General features: G+C 41.1%; 1 protein-coding gene across 2 annotated transcripts; it reads left to right on the top strand.

Annotated features, from left to right (window-relative positions):
• The first annotated feature begins 1,117 nt into the window (after positions 1-1,117).
• LOC133631106 (uncharacterized) lies at positions 1,118-6,762 on the top strand. 2 transcript variants are annotated; one of them, XM_062023154.1, is made up of 10 exons: positions 1,118-1,409; positions 2,466-2,576; positions 2,697-2,811; positions 2,988-3,838; positions 4,007-4,193; positions 4,309-4,557; positions 4,723-4,847; positions 5,215-5,261; positions 5,346-5,494; positions 5,622-6,762. In XM_062023154.1, exons 1-10 carry the CDS (start codon positions 1,248-1,250, stop codon positions 5,807-5,809), a joined length of 2,184 nt encoding a protein of 727 aa, XP_061879138.1. In that variant the 5' UTR covers positions 1,118-1,247; the 3' UTR covers positions 5,810-6,762. The 2 variants fall into 2 exon arrangements, 1 of the variants encoding a protein (XP_061879138.1); XR_009821399.1 differs by lacking the exon at positions 5,215-5,261 and having other exon boundaries at positions 1,119-1,409; positions 4,723-4,817; positions 5,622-5,760.
• The last annotated feature ends 19,258 nt before the right edge of the window (positions 6,763-26,020 follow it).

Here is a 26,020-nt window from a genome sequence, read left to right on the forward strand (position 1 = left end):
CATGTGAGTCAGAAATGAGTAGCCAATCACAAGTTGTGAGTTGCGAGAGCAGGAAGTGCCGCACCAGAGCCATATCCGGCTAGCATAGAAATCTAATTGCTACTCGCTTTTTTTAGCCCACAAGGAAGGGGAGCAAAACAGTGATTAGGCTGCAGATGTATACTTGCAAGGCCATTTTCATGAAGTACATTTCAACAGAAGCTAGTTCTGGTGAGACGAGGTTAGGCCATACTTGCCAACCTTGAGACCTCCGATTACGGGAGGTGGGGGGTGGGGGAGGGGGCGTGGTTAAGAGGGGAGGAGTATATTTACAGCTATAATTCACCAAGTCAAGTATTTCATATATATATATATAAATATATGTCTACAGGCCCGGCCCTAACCAATCTGGCGCCCTAGGCAAGATTTTAGGTGGCGCCCCCCTACATCGGCAGTGAAGTGTGTATACTCACAAGAAACCGAATAGCTTTGTCTTTGACCTTTTTTTTTACTTAAAGAAAGCAAATTAACAATCAGAATAGTTAACAAGATAAAAAAAATATGAATTAATAAATGAATACAAAAAAATAAATATATGAAATACAATATTTTTTACATACATAAACACAAAATAAAACGTGTCAACAAGTTGCATAAAATAAATTAAAAATACAATATAAATAAGGCACTGCACAAAACAAGATATCAAACTAGTATGACTTTAAAGGCCTACTGAAACCCACTACTACCGACCACGCAGTCTGATAGTTTATATATCAATGATGAAATCTTAACATTGCAACACATGCCAATACGGCCGGGTTAACTTATAAAGTGACATTTAAAATTTCCCGGGAAATATCCGGCTGAAACGTCGCGGTATGATGACGTATGCGCGTGACGAAGGCAGTTGAACGCGTCATCTTGGAATAGGTCCCTCCCAATTTAAACAGCTCTGTTTTAATCGCTAATTTCCACAGTATTCAGGACATCTGTGTTGGTGAATCTTTTGGAAATTTGTTCAATTAACAATGGAGACTGCAAAAAAGAGAGTTGTAGGGAAGCGGTGTGTTGCTGCTGGATGTAGCAACACAAACCAAAACACAACCGGTGTTTCATTGTTTCTTTTCCCAAAAGATGGCGGCCAAGCTTTACTATGGAACAAAGAAGTCAAGCGAACACGGTTGGATTGGACGACACATACGAAGTACAGTGTATTATGCAGCGAACATTTCGAAAGATCATGTTTCGAAGAGGGTCCCTTGCGAATGGCAGAAATGGGAATCAGCACTCGTCGACTCGTGCTGAAGAAAGGTGCGAAGCCAACTATTTTCGATAGACCACGGACAAGTCCGGAGCACCCGACCCCCTCCACAAGCGGACAGACTGGGCACATGAGGTCTGCATTTGCCAAAAGGGAAAGGAAGAGGGTAAGAATCTTGATATCCAGTTTTCATAGTCAGACTACACTGTTCCAATATCCATTTCTTTGTTCTCAATTGTTGAAACCCCCCCACCTCCACACCCCGGATTGTAAATAATGTAAATAATTCAATGTGATTATCTTGTGTGATGACTGTATTATGATGATAGTATATATATGATAGTATATATCTGTATCATGAATCAATTTAAGTGGACCCCGACTTAAACAAGTTGAAAAACTTATTGGGGTGGTACCATTTAGTGGTCAATTGTACGGAATATGTACTTCACTGTGCAACCTACTAATAAAAGTCTCAATCAATCAACCAAAACTAACACACACAGTCATAGACTACTCCAGTGGTTCTCAACCTTTTTTCAGTGATTTTCCCCTGTGAACATTTTTTTAATTCAAGTACCCCCTAATCAGAGCAAAGCATTTTTGGTTGAAAAAAAGAAAAAAAATACAGCACTATGTCATCAGTTTCTGATTTATTAAATTGTATAACAGTGCAAGATATTGCTAATTTGTAGTGGTCTTTCTTGAACTATTTGGAAAAAAAGATATAAAAATAACTAAAAACTTGTTGAAAAATAAACAAGTGATTCAATTATAAATAATATTTTGTACACATAGAAGTAATCATCAACTTAAAGTGCCCTCTTTGGGGATTGTAATAGAGATCCATCTGGATTCATGAACTTAATTCTAAACATTTATTTTGTTGAAGTATTATTCAATAAATATATTTATAAAGGATTTTTGAATTGTTGCTATTTTTATAATATTTAAAAAAAAATCTCTCGTACCCCTTGGCATACCTTCAAGTATCCCCAAGGGTATGCGTACCCCCATTTGAGAACCACTGGACTACTCCATGAACAATGAAATAAATTAACAATAAAATAGTCTACATATAATTATTGCTTCAAGTTCTAGTCAAGTTCTTCTGCAGTATAAAGTATCGTACATTTACTGACATTACTGTCAATAGTGTCAATACTGTCAATAGATTACAATAGACAATAATATAAAGTATTGTACATTTGTACATTTACAGACAATAGATCAGATCATGGACAGTACGACTACGGCATCAGTGGCGGATGCGGTGGATGAACCAATGGCAATGGCACTAGATTTGCCTGATGAGGAGGGCGATCAAGATCAGGTTCGATTTGTTTTCCTAATCAATGTTCAAATGGATTACAGTTCAAGCCCAATCCAAAAGTATTCATAATTAATGTAAATGAGGTATCCATATTACATGTAGCTGTTTCTCCATTTCCAGGGAAATACAAGAGAACAAGGATGCCAGACGGACTGGGTACCGATTGGGACAGCACCAACAGCAATGACCAGTAGCAAGAGCACCCAAACAGGGAAAATACATCATAGATCAAAGGGTATGTCTATTTCGGTGACGAACATGATTCTGCACATCACAGTACACATTGCACGCTGCCTGTGCAGAGTAGAGTAGACAGATAAATTAGGTGATTCAAAGACAATAATTATTATGTGATTCTAGTTTAATTTTAACAGATTATATAAAACAACTTGTGCTTGATTTTATTGCTAGGACACCAGGTGACCCCAGATATCCTCGAGAGGGTTAGAGCTCGGCCGGCCAGGGTTAGTGAAGTCCCATTGTCAAGTGTAGCAGCTCCATCTGACAGCCCCGAGATGCAGACTAACATAGCAGCTCCAGGTGTGTCTGGAATGCAAGCCAAGCTACGACCACCTCCTGCATTGTTTGATGAAGGACCAGCATCAAGTCCCACTGCGCCTTTTGTTGGTGGTTCTTCCGATGACAGCTATGTGCCGAGTGAGTCAACGACATCGGATCCGTGTCAATCTGACGGGTCGCCAGATCGCCCATGTACTCACCAGATGCATGAAGAGGGCTGCCACAAGGAACCGAAGTACATCATCTTTGAGTCGTGCCTCCAGAGTCTCGTCAAGTGGTGTCACTGTCCAGTCTGTGGCAGCCAGGACATAAGCCCTTCTTGGGATTCGAACGGTACACAGCTGACCATGACTCTTCAATGTGCATCATGTGACCAGAGGAGTAGTTGGAGCAGCCAGCCAAACATTGGCCCTTATGCCGCGGGCAACATCCTGCTGTCTGCTGGCATCCTCTTCGCTGGGGCATCTTCTGGCAAGGTGTTGCAAGTGCTGAACAGCATCGGAGTGGTCACGTATGTGAAGAGGACATTTTTCAACCACCAGGAGCTCATCCTGCAGCCAGCCATCAAAAAGGTGTGGGAGGAACAGCAACGGACGCACCTCACCATGCTGCAGGTGGAAGGCCGACCCCTCGTCCTTGGTGGTGATGGGCGAGCAGACAGTCCGGGACACAGCGCCAAGTTCGGTACCTACACCACAATGGAGCTTGTGGCCAATGTGGTTCTCGACCTTCAGGTTGTACAGGTACGACCATATAATCTCACTAAAACACTAGTAACACAATAAGCAGATAAGGGATTTTCCAGAATTATCCTAGTAAATTTGTCTAATAACATTAACCATTTCAATGTATACTAAGCCCCTTTTTCATTTTTTTCTTTGCTCATTCCTTTTCTGTTATATATATTTCAGAGCAACGAATGTCTTGGCAGCTACCATATGGAGATGGAAGGACTGAAGAGGATGGTGGAACTGCTGATCAGCTGGGACCTGGATGTCGGGGTGCTGGTGACAGACAGACACAGACAGATCGCTAAATGGATTCGTGAAAACATGCCCAATACACGGCACTGCTATGACATCTGGCATGTTGCAAAATGTTAGTTGGATTATTTGTATGCATGACAAGTTGTGAAGTAGTGTGTACATATCAGTGATCAGATGAATGCGATATTGTATTTAATCCACAAATTTCTGTTTTTTTCTGTTTGTAGCCATCGGAAAGAAACTGAAGGCCATCGCCAAGCATAAGGACTGTGAAGACCTGAAGCCCTGGGTGCAAAGTATAATCAACCACCTCTACTGGGCAGCAGTGTCTACACCGCCTGGAGAGGGGGAACTTCTGGTTGCCAAGTGGAAGTCTGTGGAGCGACACATTCAGAACATCCACAAGGACCATGGCGACCTCTTCCCAATTTGTACTCATGGACAACTGCAACGGCAAAAGAAATGGCTCAAACAAAGTGAGTAGGCAAATAAGTTGCCCGAAAGCAGTGAGGGACTAGCAGTATTTTCCTGCACATCTTTTGAAAGTCAAAAAATTCAGATAAACTTGTAAGTAAATAACCAGTTTAAGTTGACTGGAACATTTTTGTAGAAACGTTGTTCTATTTTAAATTTATGTTTAGGTTCACGCTCAGCAGTGAAACTGGAGGAGGTGGTCAACAACAAGTCCCTGCTAAAAGATATCGCCATGCTGTCGGGTGAACACCAGACTTCCAAGGTGGAGGCGTTCCATAGCCTTATCATACAGGTGAGAATTAGACTGATCGCCTGTAGGTGGTGTCGGTGGTTACCACCTGCCACTAGGACTTTGGTGGCCAGGGAGCAAAATACTAGAGCATACTAAATGAAGCCTTGATACAGTCAGTGTAAGCAAGAGAATGTTGGAGGTCCAACATAGTGGCTGGCATCTTGGTGAGAAAGATTGCAAACAATTCTGGCGTGGTGTTAACATTGAAAACAAAACAGCTTCATTACTGCAGGAGATCAAGCTTTAATAGCTGACTATTAACAGTTTAATACACAAACATTTGTATTCAAATTTACAAACAATTTATAAATTTACACACACATTGTATGGACGCATGACTGAATAAAGTGTCTTTTATCTTATACAGTTCGCACCGAAAATGTATGTCTTCTCATACATCGGAATGCTGTGCAGGTATGTTTCCACACTAATCTAAGTGTCACTAGTGTGTGCCATACTTTAGTACTAATTATTACATTATTCTGTTACCACACCTAGGAACCTGCTTGCTGGGCTGCACTGGAACGAAAATTCGAGCCGCCCTATAGCCACTACACAAGCGGGTGCTGAGCGCTATGCAGTACGCTACCCGAAGTATAAAGCAGGGGGCCATGTGGTCAAGAAAATCGCGACAGAGCCAACATACCGTAAGTGTAGAGGACACAAAACATGTAAACACTTGACACTTTGTATCATGATAATAATACTGTCAAGTTTCACTCTCCATGAGTATATTATGTTGTGAGCAGGAACATGTACAATTGTATTTTGCAGGCTACGTAGATGACTTGATCAGGGAGGTTGTTGCTGGCTGCAGACAGACCCCTGACGAGAGAACACCACTCAGCGTCACTGTGGATGTGCCTCCCTTCCTCTGCGATGAACTGGAGAAGCCAGACAAGGAGGAAGCCATCGCCAAGCACAGGAGTCGCTTCGGTAAGTGTGAAATGCCCTCCCGGTAACAGTTAGAGATGCTACCTCAGTAGAAGCATTTAAGTCCCATCTTAAAACTCATTTGTATACTCTAGCCTTTAAATAGACCCCCTTTTTAGACCAGTTGATCTGCCGTTTCTTTTCTTTTCTCCTCTGCCCCCCCCCCACGTGGAGGGGTTATTCCGGTGACCATGGATAAAGTGCTGGCTGTCCAGAGTTGGGACCCGGGGTATACCGCTCGCCTGTGCATCGGTTGGGGACATCTGCGCTGCTGACCCGTCTCCGCTCGGGGTGGCCTCCTGCTGGCTCAACTGGACCCTCACTAATATGTTAGACCCACTCGACATCCATTGCTTTCGGTCTCCCCTAGAGGGGGGGGGTTACCCACATATGCGGTCCTCTCCAAGGTTTCTCATAGTCATTCACATCGACGTCCTACTGGGGTGAGTTTTCCTTGCCCGTGTGTGGGCTCTGTACCGAGGATGTCGTTGTGGCTTGTACAGCCCTTTGAGACATTTGTGATTTAGTGCTATATAAATAAACATTGATTGATTGACTGATTGATTGATTGATTGATTTTATTGATTAAGTACAGTGGCCATGTAGATTCTGTTGCAGTCACTGCACGTCTTGGAACCCCGTGTAGTCCATCGATGGGAATGTTGTCCTAATCTTATGTACTACACAAGCTGGTAGTACCACCCTTATGTCCTTTCCCAGATATCCCCAGCAGAAGCGGACAAACTGTCGATAGGCTGTGTGTCGTCTCCGCCTGCAAGTAGCAAATGATGGCAGCTGTTATTATCCGGACATGGATACACAGTGACTCACTGTTCTCTGAGATTCAAAAGACATTGTCATGCATTCTATTCATTTGTCATTTACTGTTGCAGTAAATTGTAAATATTGTTGACATCTACGGTCCATCTATGTAATACTTCTATGATATATAATGTCATGTGCATTGTAGCACAGTACATTTCACAGAATAAGAATAAGATAAGAAAGTGCTCATTCTGACTTATCTTCCAAAGGTTGATAGAATAAAGAATTATTTAAACTTATTAGTGCCTCACTCATTTTGCTGTTGCTGCAGCATGCCATATTGCTGTTTGTAGGCGTTATACGCTGTCTGCAGCACCCATTCATCCAGACACACAGATGGAAAGCCATGGTGGTCTATGATGCACGTCTTCACCCCCTCCTCCTCCATCGTTCTGGTCACTGCCTCTATTTCACTACAGCAGACACACTCAGCCACTGTCTCCATGTTCACACAGTTTTGACATGTACACCTGGAAATAGAAATGTTCATAATATTTGTAAATCAATTCATATTATTGACACCTGCAATCTGCAAACATGTGGAATAATTAATATTATCATTGTCTTGTTGTGGATCTTATTAATCTGCATGCATATTTTTAGTATTGCCGGTATATGGAGCTGTGGCCCATAGAAATAATGGGTAATTAATTAGGTTTGACATTGTGTCAATGATAGATACTTAGTGTATAGATAGGCCTGGGGTGTAAGTTGTAACACTAACAGTAACACATTGTGTCAATGATAGATACTTAGTGTATAGATAGGCCTGGGGTGTAAGTTGTAACACTAACAGTAACACATTGTGTCAATGATAGATACTTAGTGTATAGATAGGCCTGGGGTGTAAGTTGTAACACTAACAGTAACAGTGCAAGACTAGGCCACAAACTAAAACTAGTCTATAAATAAATAACATATTACCATTCTGTATTCTCAAGGCGATCTATGTCGTGTGCTCCTCCAGCATCAATAGCAGCAGCGTCCTCCTGACCGTCTTCATCAGCGTCGGGTTCAAATCGATATGGCTCTATCCCTCTCACAGCTTCTTCCCTATCTGAATCGCTTCCACTCCCCACTAGTCCTTCACTTGCACTTTCCTCATCCACAAATCTTTCATCCTCGCTCAAATTAATGGAGAAATCGTCGCTATCTCGGTCAGAATCGCTCTCAGATCTGGCGGCCATCATTGCAAACAATAGGGAGCTTTGCGGATATGTTCAATTGTCCACGTCACGCTACTTCCGGTAGGGGCAAGGCTTTTTTTTGTCAGATACCAAAAGTTGCTATCTTTATCGTCGTTTTTCTATTCTAAATCCTTTCAGCAAAAATATGGCAATATCGCGAAATGATCAAGTATGACACATAGAATAGATCTGCTATCCCCGTTTAAATAAAAAAATTTCATTTCAGTAGGCCTTTAACAACAGTATTACAAAAAAAGGGGATCCTACAGAGTTCTCTATTTGTGCTTTTTAATATTGCATTAACTAGAATGACTTACAAATGACTGTACACCACCCCCTCATCAACCTCACATCACCTGCTACAGCCTTACTCTCCTAGTCTTTCTTGCAGCAAAGTCATCTACCACATCATCATATGACAACTGATTTGAGACCACATGATTTATGCTTATGATGGAAAGTCCACTGAGACGTTCTTGCATCATAGTACTTCTCAGGTAGGTTTGAATGAGTTTGAGCTTAGAGAAGCTTCTTTCAGCAGCAGCCACTGTAACAGGAAGAGTGGCAGAGATTCTCAGAGCAACCCACATGTTGGGGTAAATTTCTGCCAGCTTCTTCTCATGCAGGAAGGTCAAGAGTTCCATGTTTGTCATGTTAAATAAATGATAAATGGGTTATACTTGTATAGCGCTTTTCTACCTTCAAGGTACTCAAAGCGCTTTGACAGTATTTCCACATTCACCCATTCACACACACGTTCACACACTGATGGCGGGAGCTGCCATGCAAGGCGCTAACCAGCAGCCATCAGAGGCAAAGGGTGAAGTGTCTTGCCCAAGGACACAACGGACGTGACTAGGAAGGTAGAAGGTGGGGATTGAACCCCAGTAACCAGCAACACTCCGATTGCTGGCACAGCCACTCTACCAACTTCGCCACGCCGTCCTCATGTTCTTTGATGGCAATGGTGGGAAATTCTGCATTTCCATTGCAAGTTCTGTGCCATTAATGTCCAGCTGGCTGTCATGGGTCAGAGTAGTACTCAGGGTTTGGCACTGCTGTTGCAGCTCTTCTTTTTGTAAGTTGTGGAAATTGAGGAGTACTCCAAACTTGTCATTCACCTCTCCAAGGCTCTGAAATCTCTCATCAAGTGAAGAGATGGCTGTATATGCAAATTAGATTAGATTCAATTTATTGTCATCATTACAGTGAAATGCTGAATAGCAGAATGCAAAGTAACAGTATAATATATTATATGAGAATGTTATGTTATGATTATCTTTAACCGAATCACAGCAGTGCTCAAATTAAAAAACAGCATTCCCTCTCATGTGATATTGCTTAATTAACATTAATGATGTGCACTTTAACAACTAGGCTTACAACTATACCTAATATATAAAGGGGTGGAAAAGTGACTATTACCTGCAGGGCAAACATTAGCTAACCAGAAGGCAATAACAATGTAAACAAAAAACATCTGCTTAAAAGATCTCATACAAATGTCCCTGAGGAATGTAAGGTGGGAGTACTGTAATTACCTAACGTTACATTATTATTTTCCATAACAATATAGCCCCCTCCACAATATTAACCCGACGTTAAAACAGAACTAGCTATTTATTGATTAGCAATTGCCGAATCATGTAACATTAGCTTAATGCTAAAAAGCCAGGTTACTATCACATTCTGTAACAGACAAATAATTTCATGTAGGCTAACGTTACCTACCTGCTACCTCTGTCTTTTTCTCCTTTCTCCTCTTCTTTTCTCTTTTTTCTTCCCTGGGCACCTGACAGTTTTGGCCGTTTTGACATCTTGTGTTGATTTTTTGACGTGGTGACGTCCAAAAGGAGTCATGATACGGGAAGGGAGGGGGCGCACCGTGCGGGGGGAGGAGGGGGGGCGTAATGTTGTAACAAATAATATTTCTATTAAATAGGCTTTACTTTGCATTTTAATTAATGTGGGATTATTTTTTGTATTTAGAAATAATAGTACCAACTTTTTTTTCTTCTTTTCTCCAACATTTGTGGCACTGGCGTGGCGCCCCCTGATGGACGGCGCCCTTAGCATTTGCCTATACGGCCTATGCCACGGGCCGGCCCTGTATGCATATACAGTATATATATATATATATATATATATATATATATATATATATATAAAAGAAATACTTGAATTTCAGTGATCATTTATTTACACATACACACACAACACTCATGAGTAGATGAATGTTATATTTGTTTTATATTTGTGTACGTGTACTGAGCCTTTAAGGGATTGTGAACGTGCACGGGTAAGAGTTGGCTGGGAGCGGCAGAGTGCGTCGGCGAAAGTTGTGGCTAACAGCAGCTCGTGTATGTATGTGTTTTTTGGAACTACAATAGAGTTACCGCTTGTTAATAAAGCGACTGAGCGTGCATCTTCGTCTGTGTCACTCTTTCCCCACTGCGGGGCATTACAGTATTTATTAAAGTCGGACTAAGTAGGACATCACTAAAGGCCTAGGTGTGGAATGCACGGCCCGCCACTGATAGAATCCATCTGAAAATATTTCCTAGAGGAGCTGACAGGAACAAACACGCAGCAACGTCCAAACGATCCAAACACAGAAATTATCTAAAACCAAAAAACATGCGGACGCTATAACACCAATGCATTGGGAATATGCTGCAAATGTCAAAATCACACAGAAACCCTGGCAATAAACTTTTTAGTAACTTGGCTAACGTCCTGGGAGCCAGGCTGACTTCCGAGTAGCCTGGGTAATGCCCTGGTAGGCAAGTTAACTCTCTGGTAGGTAGGTAGGTGTTTATTGTCATTGCACAAGTACAACAAAACTTCATTTTCAGTACAAAACCGTTCAAGATTAGACAAACAAGCAGTGTACAGGGTTAAAGAACAGGAACGCTGATGGGTCGCCACAAGGCGCCCCGTAAAACATACTTGCCAACCCTCCCGATTTTCTTGGGAGACTGCTGAATTTCAGTGCCCCTCCCGAAAATCTCCCGGGGCAACCATTCTTCCCAATTTCTCCCGATTTCCACCCGGACAACAATATCGGGGGCGTGCCTTAAAGGCACTGCCTTTAGCATCCTCTACAACCTTTCGTCACGTCCGCTTTTCCTCCATAAAAACAGCGTGCCGGCCCAGTCACATAACATATGCAGCTTTTACACACACTTAAGTGAATGCAAGGCATACTTGATCAACAGCCATACAGGTCACACTGAGGGTAGCCGTATAAACAACTTTAACACTGTTACAAATATGCGCCACACTGTGAACCCACACCAAACAAGAATGACAAACACATTTCGGGAGAACATCCGCACCTTAACACAACATAAACACAACAGAACAAATACCCAGAACCCCTTGCAGAACTAACTCTTCCGGGACGTTACATTATACACCCCCGCTACCACCAAACCCTGCCCACCTCAACCCCCCCATCTCCCGAATTCGGAGGTCTCAAGGTTGGAAGGATGCCGTAAAAGATGGGAAAAAAGTACACGCTGGGGAAGGATGAGTAAAAAAAATAGTGGGGAAAAAACCTCCATAGCAAAGCACATATACATATTACAACATACATCTCGAGATATCTAGCAACAGAGGAGAGGGAGTCGGGACTACGGTGGCAGGCTGCAGCTCTTCAGGCACTGCCTAGCCGCCCATCACCCCTAAGGTATTCGCGTCAATGGCGGGTGGTGTATGTATGTGTGGCGTATATTTTTTGTGGATGCATGTGTGTGTGTAAGCCTGCCGCGTGTCTCTGTTCCGCAGCCTTGGTGTCGTGCAGTCGCTAGCCTGTGTAACTTCCTGGTAGCCTGGTGAATTTCGGTTTTGTCCCGTGTACTTGCAGGATTTCTCTCAGCAGTTGTTTTTGACATTTGCAACATTTTCTCCTTGTGTTTGATGGTGTTTGTCTTTTTGGTTTTAGTTCATTTCGGTGTTTAGAGCGTTTGGACGTTGCTGCGTATTTGCACTCGTCAGCCATCGTACTTCCCACATTGTTCCACATTCCCTCCAACTGTTTCCACGATGATGTTTTGGCATGCAAGGACTTTTACTGACACCCTCCAACCCCCTGTTGGATGTTGAAGCTCTCTGTTTCTCCTCCCATTTGTTCCACTTCAGGCTAATTTTATTTCAATTAATTAGCATAACGCACGCTGCCTGCTTCGAAACCTCACCACCACCATCAGCCGGCAACAACACCCTCCCTCCCCCACCCTTAGAGGCACCACTGACAATCTAGTATGCAAATGTTAATTAGAAATTGATGTATTGCAGGAGGGTTTAAAGTAATGACATCCCGGGGGAGGAAGTTTTACTATAAAATTATTTAATGTTTACTGACACTTCAGCGACTTACTTCGTGTGAAATTCATTTACAGTACGATAAAGATAAATACATCACACTACACTTTCCAACACGTGTTTGCCCATGTTGTCGGAGTACACTGCGTCATTTTGCAAACTCTCTCTTCTTGTTTACTGTGTGGGAATGTTACAACATTACGTGGTGGTTTTATTTGGTGCATTAAGAGCTTCAAATTAAATAATCATACTGTTGTAAAAATACATATATATACACATTTTGTATATTCAAAAGGTATTTATTTTGAGATAAATCATGCATCACACTTGTATAGTAGAAGGTTGTGGCCATCAAACAAGAAGTTGCTCAACTTTGACATCCAATCGTTTGCGTCAACTTTGTTTTTTTTAACCTGCGTGAGATTATGATAAATTAAATAATCTAACTGGGAAGCTATGACCATCCCATCAATCGGTATCCCAGTGAGAGCAGACATTGTACATTAAGTGATTGTATATGTTCGTATTTTATGTTTCTTGTTTAGCACCTAGTAACACTGCTACTTGTTGGATCTGCTTATCACTCAGCTTCTAAAAGTTGTATCTCATCCTCTGTTAATTCAGTTCTTTAGCAACAACAACAACCTCGGGTCTTTTTTAATATGATGCCACAAACTTGGCACATCTATCTTTGGGCAGTTTCGCCCATTCCTCTTTGCAACACCTCACAAGCGCCATTAGGTTGGATGGGAAGTGTTGGTTTTCTTCCAGGATGTCTCTGTACATTGCAGCATTTGTCTTCATCTCTATCCTGACTAGTCTCCCAATACCTGACACTGAAAAACATCCCCACAGCATGATGCTGCCACTACCATGCTTCAATATAGGGACGGTATTGGTCTGGTGATGAGCGGTGCCTGGTTCCTTTCAAACATGATGCCTGGCATTCACCCCAAAACTTTTGTCTCTTCAGACCAGATCATTCTGTTTCAGAGTTTTTCAGGTGCATTTTGGCAAACTTTCTATCAAGTATTCACTTCCGTCTGGCCACTACACTCAGCATACAGGCTTGATTGGTGGTTTGCTGCCGAGATGGTTGTCCTTCTGGAAGGTTCCCCTCTCTCTAAAGAAGAGTGCTGTACCTCTGACAGATTGACCGTCAGGTTCTCGGTCACCTTTCTGACTAAACTAGATAAACGCAGCAATGTACAGAGACATCCTGGATGAATACCAACGCTTCCCATCCAATCTGATGGAGTTTGAGAGGTTCTGCAAAGAGGAATGGGTGAAACTGCCCAAAGACAGGTATGCCAAGATTGTGGCGTCGTATTCAAAAAGACTTGAGGCTGTGATTGCTGCCATAGGTGCGTCAATAAAGTATTGAGCAAAGGCTACTTTTTGAGCCTTAGTTATTTTTAGAGCCATGTAACGAGGTAGCTTACATCAAAGCAACAAGCTACAAAGAAGGAAAATAGACTGCATATCTGTGAGATTACTCATCAGTTACTCATTACATGAGTAGTTTTTTCACAACATACTTTTTACTTTTACTCAAGTAAATATTTGGGTGACTACTCCTTACTTTTACTTGAGTAATACATCTCTAAAGTAACAGTACTCGTGAGTACAATTTCTGGCTACTCTACCCACCTCTGCAAACAACACAAGTCATTGTACTTTTTTTCAAGATCTAGACAACCGCTGTTTTTTATTTACTGTATGTAGAAAAAATTAATAGCAATATTGGGGTGGTTCAAAGAAAAAGAAAACTAAATAAATACATACGGTGGGGTGTGGAGACCCCCGGAGGGAATTGTAGGATGTCCCCAGCTAAATGACAGACAGTTAATAGTAATTGACCTTATTGGGTCCATTTGGTTCCATGTGTAGACTCTGAGTATAAATGCCATTAAATGGGGGTCTGTACCTTATCTTTTTTAAACTTAATATTTATTAGAGTTTTTATCAGGAACAAATATCCAAAGACTTGATTGGAAATAAAAATATAGGTATCTAAACTACAAAAAGGGGAAAATAAGGGGAATAATTACATTGTGTTTGTAAATAAATAAATAGATAATAAAAAATGATAATGAAAAAAAACATAATAATTATGATAAATCATAACAAAAGTGCTTGTAGGAGCATACATATTGTTTTCCAGTAGGTTACGTGTCATCTAAAATATATTAATTTAAGTATCCTGAATGTTTTTCTAAATAAATTATCCACTTCAACCATCTTTTCTTGAACAGGTCTTCCCTCAGATTTAACATATGAGTCATTTTATCCGTTGTCCTTATTTCTTTGATAATGTCAAGTCATAGTTTTTTAGTAGGAGGTTTAGGTTTGTACCAGGATCTTGTGATGGCTTTTCCTAAAGACTGTAAACAGTACCTCAACCAAATAACGATCTTCTGTCCGTACAACTGACACTACGTGTCCCATATACAAAGTCATACACGTCACTGGAATATTATATTTCAGCACTTTACACATAACTGCATGTACTTCTTCCCAAAAGGATTTTAGCTTTGACCAGCTCCAAAAAGTATGATGTGCATTTATGAGTTACATTGTCTCCAACATGGCTGAGATGTTTGTAATATTTTACTTTGAATCTTATCATAAAAAACGAACCACATTTTTCCAATTAAAATTCCTCCATTGTTGTGAGCGAGTGGAAGTAAACTGGGTTACACACATTTCATACCATTCCTCAGATGTAATATCCTATTCTAATTCATCTTCGGCATGTCACTTAATGCATGTCAGAACTGGGGGTCCTTGAAATTAGAATGGGAGACGATAATCACTGCTAGAGTCGTAATACCTGTAAATCTTCTCTTATGGGAGTCCTTGGTGTATCTTTTCAAATAAGGGTCTGTGGCGCTAATGAGTGTTCATTTAACATGTAGTGTTGATGTAGCAAGCTACTTTTGCCATGATGCTTGTCGAGTAGCTTGCTACAATTCCTGGGGATAGCTTCTCCTGGAGCTTTGCTACATTTTTCCCCAGAGTAATTCGTAGCTTAGTTGACTACATTTTCAAGTAGCTTGCCCATCATGCTGTATATAAAACATTTATGGAGGTTCTTGGATGTTTTTTTCAAAGAAAAACATGTGTGCTTGTCTCACATAAGGATTGTGAATGATAGGCAAAATCCAAAAATAAAAAAGTGCAGTTCCCCTTAATTATGAAAGGTCACTGTACAAACATACATACTTGTATGCACATACTGTACATATACAGTCACTGTACAAATATACATATACACATACTGTACATATACATTCACTGTACAAATATACATATACACATACTGTACATATACATTCACTGTACAAACATACATACACATACTGTACATATACATTCACTGAACAAACATACATATACACATACTGTACATATACATTCACTGTACAAACATACATATACACATACTGTACATATACATTCACTGAACAAACATACATATACACATACTGTACATATACATTCACTGTACAAACATACATATACACATACTGTACATATACATTCACTGAACAAACATACATATACACATACTGTACATATACAAGTACATATACATACATACACTCATGGATATAATCACGTTTCATCAAACATATTAACGTTGTTGCTCTAGGGGAAACTGGGTAACACACGGCACACTGACAAAGCTTAACCTATTCTTACTATAACAATCTACAAGGTTAATACAGTTTGCTTCTCCTTCTTCCCCTCCATTTATCTGCTTTATTTTGTATTTTCAAGTTATTATATATATGTATTGTTGCATTTGAAACAATTGTATTGTTGATAATAGAGGTAATTATTGTTATTAATCATCAATAGTGCTATTGGTATTTGTATTGCTCCATTTGTAGTGTAATAATGCTCATTGTCATTTCTGCATTATTATTATTTATTTCACTAACTGCTTCTTTGCTATCACTTTTACCATCCTATTTGTACATATCCTATTTGCTGATGCTGTTCTGTTATTGTCTCTCTGTCTTATCCCCGCAAATTCCTCCTCTGTCTTCCTTTTTTTCCTCTTTCTATCCCCTCCTGCTCCGGCCTGACTGCACCAAATAATAATGTAAATCCATTTAATAAAGTCAAATACAAATAAGGCAACAAGAGAAGTATCCCACATTTGTCTTTTGTAAAGTAAATATGTACAGCCGATATGGGCATCTACATCAACAATATGATTTGCCTAAGTAGCTGGACAGGACAAAAAAATAAAAAAAAATACAAATAAAATAAATTATGTAAGGTGAAATCACCTGACATTCCCCACCATCATCACTAATAAAGTAAGTCCTTTCTACTGACAAAAAAGTCTGCTAAATGATAAATGCTTAAAAAAAATGTTTGCTTTGCTTTGGGCACAGAATTGTAAAAGCGTGTCACATGACGGCAACCTTTCAAAAGTAGAGACAGGCGTCTGCAGAGGATGTTGTTGTCACGCTAAATAAAAATAAAGCACAATTGATTTTGCAAGGTTACTTGTTTCATGACCAAGAGACACATGAAGAAATGAGTACTCTTTAACTCTAAAGTACAACGCAATAACAACTATTGCTTACTCATGTACTGCTCAAACATCCAAAGATAATAATGCTCACTTTTGCGATTAACTTAAGTTCATTATCGTGGTTGCACAACCTTATTGCACTGTATTTATAATGAAAACTGTCTCCATCTATATACTGCTACTAGTACACTACATATAACTGCAATGTACTGCATCAGATGCATATTTTATGACAGAGTGCACAGTGTGCAGAAAATGCACCTCCGGGCACCAAGAATCACATTAAAAAAAGTATGGTGATAATAATTACATACAGTATATGAGAATAATACTTAAAACACAAAGCTAGGACCATATTCTTGTCTTTTAATTTTTAAATAGGCAGAATGGAGGACTTTATTCGAGAAAATATGCATGTGTTAGAAATCATTGAAGTGGCTTTATTACCTTTAATTTGATTTGACCACATACTGTATGCAAATTACAATACAATTGTTTGCAGTAGTGTATTGCATCATACTGAGAGCTGTTTGCATTATTTTGACTGTCAAGGGCAAATCAAGGGCAGAGTTATCGATACTATATCGCGTCCCTAATGAAGTGTCCACTGAGTGCCACAAGTTATCCGAGGCAAGTCAATAATGGCGACATGATGCATGTCCATATCCCCAGGTCAATGAATCATAGTATAAAGACATAAAACACGTCCTTGTAGTCATTAATTGGAGCGGTTTGCATGTGCTGGAGATGAAAAATATGAGCTCTTATTGAAGGCTACCGTGGCGAGCGTGCACGCGAGCGAGGACGACTGAGAAGCAGCAAAGTGACTTATGAGGCAATAAGACGTAGCGATGAGAGCAGTAATCTGTCAAAGTAGTGGGCGCACAGAGGGACGTAAAGCATTAGCTGTCATCGCTCACTGGCGATAACATTAGCTTATTGTCGCGCTATTGACGCCGCCTTGCATCAGCTGCACACAACGTAGTGTTGCAAGTATGAGATAGGCTGCACGCCTGAGGCCATACAATCTTGATTGGAGACGCACTAAACTGTCAGGAAACTTGCTTGGGAATCTGGATTCACTGGGAAAATGAATACTTTCCATGTCAGAAAAATCAAGGCTGGCTAAATTGGGGCCCTAAGCAACCCACATTACAAAATTGTTTATTTATGTTTAATCAAACATTAATGAAATTTGATGCATGTTTTGCACAAAAACAAAGTCATGGGAAATACATTTTAATAATATATTATTTAGTGCAAAATAACTATTGGGAGGTTGCCCTCCAGGGGGTTCTTTGGACCACCAAGCACCGACATGATAGCCCTGTTCAGGTTCACAATACAGTTTTATTTTGCAATAAAGTCTGTGGGTTGCTTTCCCGCAATTGTCTTTTGTGGTTGTGTCAGGCTCGCTCTCGCTCTTACTCCAGCTCCAACAACCTCTCTCCTCCCGGCTGCTGCTTATACAGAGCGACAGGTGATTAGATAACAAGGCCAACCTGGGCCATCTACGCACCTGTCGCTGACTTCGAGGCCGGTCCTGGCACACCCCACTCCGCTGCAGGCCACACCCCCCTCCACAAACTAACTAAAACATAACATTTGCATATCTTCTGCATAACGGATGCGAGTCTATCCTGGTACGACTGTTTACCAGTGCAGCACTAACACTGCATTGTACTGCACTGAATTATCTGAATGATCAGAAGGATCTTTGTCATTTAATTTTTGGCACAAACCAGTTCGAGGGCAGACACACATTGTACAGGGTAACAGAATAGGAACACTGAGGGGTCGACACTTACGGCGCCCCGTGAAAGGTGGGAAACAATGTAGACGTGAGTGAAGGATAAGTAAAAAAAAAAAAAAAGGCGATATCTGAGGAAATGTATTTGTATCAGTGATGAAGCAGGAAGAGGCTCGGAATACATTTGCGGTAAAATTTAATGTGAATCGCCCTCTTATTCAATAACTGACATTATACATGTGCTTATTCACGTAAAACGCAGTACGTGATCAAAGCAGGGGTCGTCAACGGTTTTTAGTGGGGACCCTCTCTTATATATCCTGTAAAAAAACTGTAATTATGTGTTAAACGAAACTGGTCCTAAAGCTACTTCATCATTGTGCAATGCTAAGATATTTAAATTATACAGCATAGCTGGAAACTTACGCCACCAACATTGTTTTTTTGCTACGCTGTCTTCATACTACTCAGTGGCCTAGTGGTTAGACCAGACCTGGGCATTCTGCGGGCCGCATCCGGCCCTTTGTGCGTCCCTGTCCGGCCCGCGTGAGGCCAATTAAAAATTACAAAATAAATTTAAAAAAGTATCTATGTCGAGTGTGCAATGGACAGTAAATGTGAACAGCTGCAATCACAAATTACAAAATAAAGTTGAAAAAACATCTATGTCGTGCGCGCAATACAACTGTGCTGCATTTATTTTGAAAAGTATTATTTATGGGCGTATGTCTGTGTGTAACCTGCGAGTGAAGGTGCACACGCAGCGACTAGTGATGCACGGTTTACACCAGAGACGCTAAAAAGAGAAAAGTTGATGACGAATGGCATGTTTTCAACAAGACATGGACTGCCAAGCAATGTTCCCTCTAAGGTGCGCGCCTGCGCAATTGCGCACTGCTCAAGCGTCCGCTGCGCACAGCAAATATATGCCGCGCACCAAATCAAATCCCATCTGAATTCTGAACAAAATAAACATATTTTATGTAATTTTGCAATGCAACTTTGAGTGACAGTGACAACAAGCGGCCCTAACGGTGTTCGTCAACACCGTTCAATTATTGTAACGTCTATCGAGATGCTTCGAGGTCAGGAATTATATTGATCACTTTATTGAGCAAAACTGTTTATATTCGGACATAACCACACCAAAAACATGAGTAAAACACTTATATCTCGAAAAACTAGTCATTTTCTGCTGTACAAACCAGGCCAAAACCAACTTGTCATCTGTCACCAACACGCATAGCACTAAACCACTGGTGCGTTTATGGCCACACAAAAAGTCGGACAACTCAAACACCACACAAAGTTACACTATGACTCCTCAGTCATACGTGTGCTTATTTTACTGTCGTTTATTATTAATGTTTATTTATATTAGTCATGGAATGCTGTTACACACACTATGTTGAAGTATTACTATTATTAATTATTAATTATTATTATTTATCTTACGGTATATATCAAAAATAATATTGAGCAAAATTTAATTGAAATATTGTTGATGTGGCCCTCCAGCAGTGCTCGGGTTGCTCATGCGGCCCCCGGTAAAAATTAATTGCCCGCCCCTGGGTTAGACTGTCCGCCCTGAGATCGGTAGGTTGTGAGTTCAAACCCCGGCCGAGTCATACCAAAGACTATAAATATGGGACCCATTACCTCCCTGCTTGGCACTCAGCATCAAGAGTTGGAATTGGGGGTTAAATCACCAAAAATGATTCCCGGGCGCGGCCACTATTTGCTCACTGCTCCCCTCACCTCCCAGGGAGTGAACAAGGGGATGGGTCAAATGCAGAAGACAAATTTCACCACACCTAGTGTGTGTGAGACAATCATTGGTACTTTAACTTAACTACATGTAGCAACATCCAGTTCCGGTGATTATGTATATATTTTTTAAAAACATTTGTTTTTGTCCTGGTTTTTTTGTTTCTGCTAACTGGTGGGTTTCATTTTTGTTATATGAAATATAACAAAAATAGAGGACTTTACTTTTCAATTAAATGTTTTGTATTTCAAAATGAAATACAGAAAACAGTTTTTTGTTTTTTTAAAATTTTCATTCATGAAAAGAAAATATCAATGACCAACACTAGCACTGTCCATGAAGCTTTGCAAAATGGCTCATAAAAGCTATGTACAATTATTTTGGCATTCATAAAAAAAATTAACAAAGCCTATTAATTTGTTTAGCATCGTTCGGGGCTTGTAGGAGCAAGTGCCAAGAGGGTATTCCATTCTGGTAGACGGCACTAAAGTGAACAAGACAACAAGACCACATTGTGCCAGACTATAACATTGTGCAAGTAAGCTGGCAATAATCTTTCGTAGGTAAGATTTTTTTTCACAAAAAAATAAAATGTGCATTAACAATTTGACAATTTATTAAACCACATGAAAATCAATTTACAAATAAACAAATTGTGATTTACTTTAATTGTATTGCATTGCTCTAAATAAGAAATTAGTCACTACTAAGAAGGCCGCCACATAGGAACGTTGCTTAGCATTGATGCTACTAACATATTTAATTATATCTTCGGTGCAATCTACCACAGATACCTCAAACTGTGCCTCCCGCTACAATACTGTACGTAATTTCATGGAAATCAGATCAAGACTTTTGAAACTCATTCTGCAAACTAACAAACAAGCTAATAGGGATCAAAACACAAGCAAATTTAAAGCTAGCTAAACATGTTCTCTAGTTCTTACATCAGGGGAGAATTAGCTAAAAGTTCACAACAGAGGCTAACATGGCATATTCCTGTCCTCTAAATCCTATCAAGTCAAAACATACAGAAATGAATCCAGGCAATGAAAAATTCATCTTGCGTTGCTCACTCACCAAAGCTAATGGAGAATTAAAGCGAGTGTTTATAAATTCACTCATTTTTCCCCTCCCAGAATTAGACAAGCGAGCTTTTGGCAGCCACATCAAAGGTTCTAATGCCTCCCTGTCTTCTCTCGGGACGAAGGAAAGGGTGTAAAGCTCCTCTGATTAACTTCGCTTACGTCTGTTGCTTCATTTGTGTGTGACTTGACCGGCTCTCACAGGACCAGTTAGGATGTCGCATTCAAGAAAAAGTGGGCTGGAACTTAAGGGGGTTTATATTATGATTTTTTTTCTACATTTAAACACTTCCTTTTGGTCTACATAACATGTCATGGTGGTTCTTTGGTCAAAATCTTGCTTAAATTATGTTTTACAGACCATCTTCTATTCGCTTTCTGAACCGTCTTTTCCGGATGCAACGTTTTGTGGGCGGTCTGACTTACTGTACGTGCCTCCACTTTGACAGCGTCTTCTCCCCGTCAGCCATGTTGTCGTTTTTAGTGCCTCCATATGGAGTCTACTGACAGATATGAGTTAGAACTATAAGCTTCTTTGTATTAGAAATGGCAACAGTGGAGGATGCATGTGCATGCACGAGCCAGTCTGCCCCACAACAAGAGGATAGAGAAAAAGAAGGAACTTATTGACTCGTGCAAAGCATTTTGGATAACACTGGCAGGAAATCAGATGGGGTGGGTCGTAGGCAGGCAGTGATAATTCGCAATGTGGTTAAGTGATGTGTCCAGCTTTTTAGTATGTACATTACCGCACCTTGCTGGAACGGCATATTCTGCAGCACTGTAAACGAGGGCCAGAGCGCCAGTGCGAAGGCTGGACGTGTTGGCTTTCCAGGATGAGCATGTCAGACGACGAAGGAGGCTGTTCATAGATAATACTTTGGCACTTCGAGATTCAACGTGTTGCCTGAAGGTCAGTTACCTATCTAGTTTTACCTCAAGGTATGTTGGAGTGGGGTTGTAAGGCAGAGGTGTCCCGTTAAGGTTGACTGTAAGCTGGCGCCGAGGTGGGAGCGAGGTCGTCGGCATATCAGTACTGCAGAGATGCTGTGCATGGCAGGTCACTAATGTTAATGTTAAATAAAATAGGGACCAGTACTGATCCCTAGGGAAATCCGTTTCTTAGGTGTCTTGGGGTGGCTGGACTGTCCAAGGGCCTGTCCCTAACCTTAACCTTAGCGCTGTCTTCCGTACGCAATTGCGATTCGCAAGGATGTTGGGGATGAATCACGCTAGGTTGGGATCAGGGATGGTCCTGTAGGAGTTTCAGAATCAAGCCCTTTTGCCATACTATGTCGTAGATCTTGCATTTCAAAGCTTACTTCAACGTAATTTGAAACCTTCCCAATGTGTTGTACAGTGCTGTGTCGCAACGGAAACCTGCTTGGGTGTCAGGAAGTTAGGGGTCCACAACTGGTTCCAACTGGGCAAGAAGGAGTTGTTCGAGGAGCTTGAGGGAGACACAGAGGAGTGAAATAGGGTGGTAGTTCTTTGGGTGAGCTGTAGGTTTGTTTGGTTTTGGCAGTGCAATGACTATAGCCGTCCGCCAGATCTTTGGTATCGACAGAGAAGGTTGCAGGAGGAGTTGAACACCTGCAGCTAGTCCATGCATTTCTGGCCGTAGTGTATGAGAAACTCAGGTGGGATGTTGTCAGGGTCTTGGGCCTTTCCAAACTTCAGCTGGCTAATGGTGTTAGTGACTTTTTCAGCTGAGAAGGGTACTGATATATGGCCATCGACTCCTGGTGGTTACTATTAGCTGGTTGTTTCTTGCTTGATGGATCGGATGTGATCCTTGTTGGCATTCTTGAAGCAGCCATTTGCGAGGAGCTGTCTAGCTTTTAAGTTGGCTGTCACTGGGTATTGAGAATGTCTGCAGCTTCTACCTGTACGGCAGTTAGAGCTCTTCCAAGCCTGCCTGCTGGAGTGAGTAAAATCAATTCCTCGCACCGTCTCCTCCCATCTTTGTCTGCGTTTATTGACTACTAGGAAGTCTGTTGCGTTGGTGGTTGACTCCTCACCAGGTTCAGCCTCCAGGAATTTGTTTCATTGTTCATCGCACTCCTCGTCCCATGTGGGAATGTAACGATGACGAAAACTGAGTTGGATTGCTCTCATGATTACGCTAATGAAGACTTTGCAGAGGGCTGAGTAGGTACCATCCAGGTTGTGAGTGGTTGGTGCGGATAGACTGTCGGTGCCTCAGTCCACAAGGTTAGTGAACTGTTACCAGTTAGTCTAGTGGAAAGTTCACCTCTTCACTGGTTTAGTAGGGACTAACTCGATAGGGTTGTCTGGGATTATTGGAGTATTGTGATCTGGGGAAGGGGTCTTGGGTGATCTGAAGGGGCGATGGGCCATTCACGTTTAAGAAAGCGAGCTCTGGGTTTGAGGTCATGTTCCACCTGCCAGAGTGGAAGCTGTCTGGTTGTTTTGGATTATAAAGGGGTTGCACGGCAGTTGCTGATGCCCATTCCTTGAGAGTGACATTGTCTGGATTGGGTGATGTATGTCCCTAAGTAGTGCTGCGGCAGTTGAAGTCACCGGGATAAATGCAGGGTGGGTCACAAGCAGGGATGACATTTACCTGAAGCCGAGATGAAGGGGGCTTGTAGATGTTAATGACCTTATACCTTCAACTTGTGTGGCTGCCCATTCCAGGCTGGAGTCTGGAGGGACGTTGCAATTGCTTTCTATCTATTTATCTATTAATGTGGCAATCCCATGAATGTCACTCTCGGTGTGTGAAGCCAAGGTCTATCCAGGGATCTTTAAGCGAGAACTGTTGGTTACATGGGTCTCTTAGAGTAGGATTAGACTTAGACTTCCTTTTTATTGTCACTCAAATTTGAACTTTACAGCACAGATAAGAACAACATTTCGTTACATAAACTCATGGTAGTGCAGGATAAAAAAGCAATAAGGTGCATATATAAAATAAATAAATATATATAAATAATATATAAATATATATATAAACTAAATACATATATATGAATGTATGTAAATAAATAAATAGATTACTGTACAGATAAATATATTGCACTTTTCCACATGCGTCCACGTTTATGGATGTATGTTATATTGTCTTTTTTATTCCAGCGAGTTAATCCATTTTGGGGGGAATTGATAACTTAATTATGATGCGTTCAAGAGTCTTACGGCTTGAGGGAAGAAGCTGTTACAGAACCTGGAGGTTCTGCTTCGGAGGCTGCGGAACCTCTTTCTAGAGTCCAGCAGTGAAAACAGTCCTTGGTGGGGGTGGGAGGAGTCTTTGCACATTTTCTGAGCCCTGGTCACCTGATTGCGGTGATTGTAGTAGATGCTCAATGATGGAGGTTTTGGCCTTGGTAAGGCCCTCCACATTTAACTGTAGCATGGTGGCGAAGTTGGTAGAGTGGCTGTGCCAGCAATCGGAGTGTTGCTGGTTACTGGGGTTCAATTCTCACCTTCTACCTTCCTAGTCACGTCCGTTGTGTCCTTGGGCAAGACACTTCACCCTTTGCCTCTGATGGCTGCTGGTTAGCGCCTTGCATGGCAGCTCCCGCCATCAGTGTGTGAATGTGTGTGTGAATGGGTGAATGTGGAAATACTGTCAAAGCGCTTTGAGTACCTTGAAGGTAGAAAAGCGCTATACAAGTACAACCATTCCGTATGGCATCAAGCGTTGCCTGCCCTGAATAAGGTACGTATTCCGGGATGACAACAGCATTCTCCAATTATAGGTCGTTAACGACTTAAAGCTTGCTGTTGCTGCAACTGCGGCTGTCTCTAGTTGTTGTCGTTCGCCTGCTAAATCAGTTACCAGGGCTCACCACAAATTCAGTCAGCCATTTTGAATATTCCGGTTTGAATAACTTTGGCTATTTTCAGAGATTGACATCACAGTAGTAACGCTTCTGCACTCTGACAATGTTATAAGATCAGTCATACTATAAATACGCAAAAATTGAAAAGTGATGTGCTGTTTATCATTCACAATTCTTATGTGAGACAAGAACACATATGTTTGGCTTATTTTATGCATTCAAAATCGTAAATAAATAGCTAACAATTGATTCAACAAATCGAGGGTCTTCTGTTGCGCTCATTGTACTCTTTCTGAAAACATCCAGAAACTGCCAACAATATCCCATTTACATGTCATTCGAAAATGGATGGATGGATGGATTGACCTGAAAAGTAACCAAATATGAGCGATATTGTTATTATAAGCACCAATGCAGACAGACTATTTTGGCGGCGCATTGATAGCAGTGAGCTAAAGCTAGCTTACGCTGCTATTGTTGACACACTGATCCAACGGCTGCTTCTGCTTCGTCTCAAACTTGCTAAAAGTAAATTCTAGATTATAATTCATGCAGCTCTCACCTGGTAGTAGACAAATGTGGTCATGATCCGACAGGCTGGTCGACTTTCACGTCCTCGAGATGGCGAAATAGACCCCAAAAGACCTTTCCTGCAGGAACTTTTATTTGATTGTGATTGAATCTTCATCAAAACTGAATTATGTGAGCGTCCTGTTGGTCGGCATCCCAGCCAGAGTGGAAATATTACAGAAAGTGTTTGTTTTATTCTGGTTTGTTATTGTTAGTTTGTATATTTAGCACATAGCAATGCTGCGGATGCTAGTGTCACAATAAAATTGCATCAGTCACTCAGCTTCTAAAACTTATTGCTCATCTTCTTTGTGTTCGGGCTCAAAAATATAAGGTCCTGGATCACAATTTTTCCAAAAGTAATATTT

Source organism: Entelurus aequoreus, linkage group LG16 (genome assembly GCF_033978785.1).
Source record: "Entelurus aequoreus isolate RoL-2023_Sb linkage group LG16, RoL_Eaeq_v1.1, whole genome shotgun sequence".
NCBI classification, from domain to species: Eukaryota; Metazoa; Chordata; class Actinopteri; order Syngnathiformes; family Syngnathidae; genus Entelurus; species Entelurus aequoreus.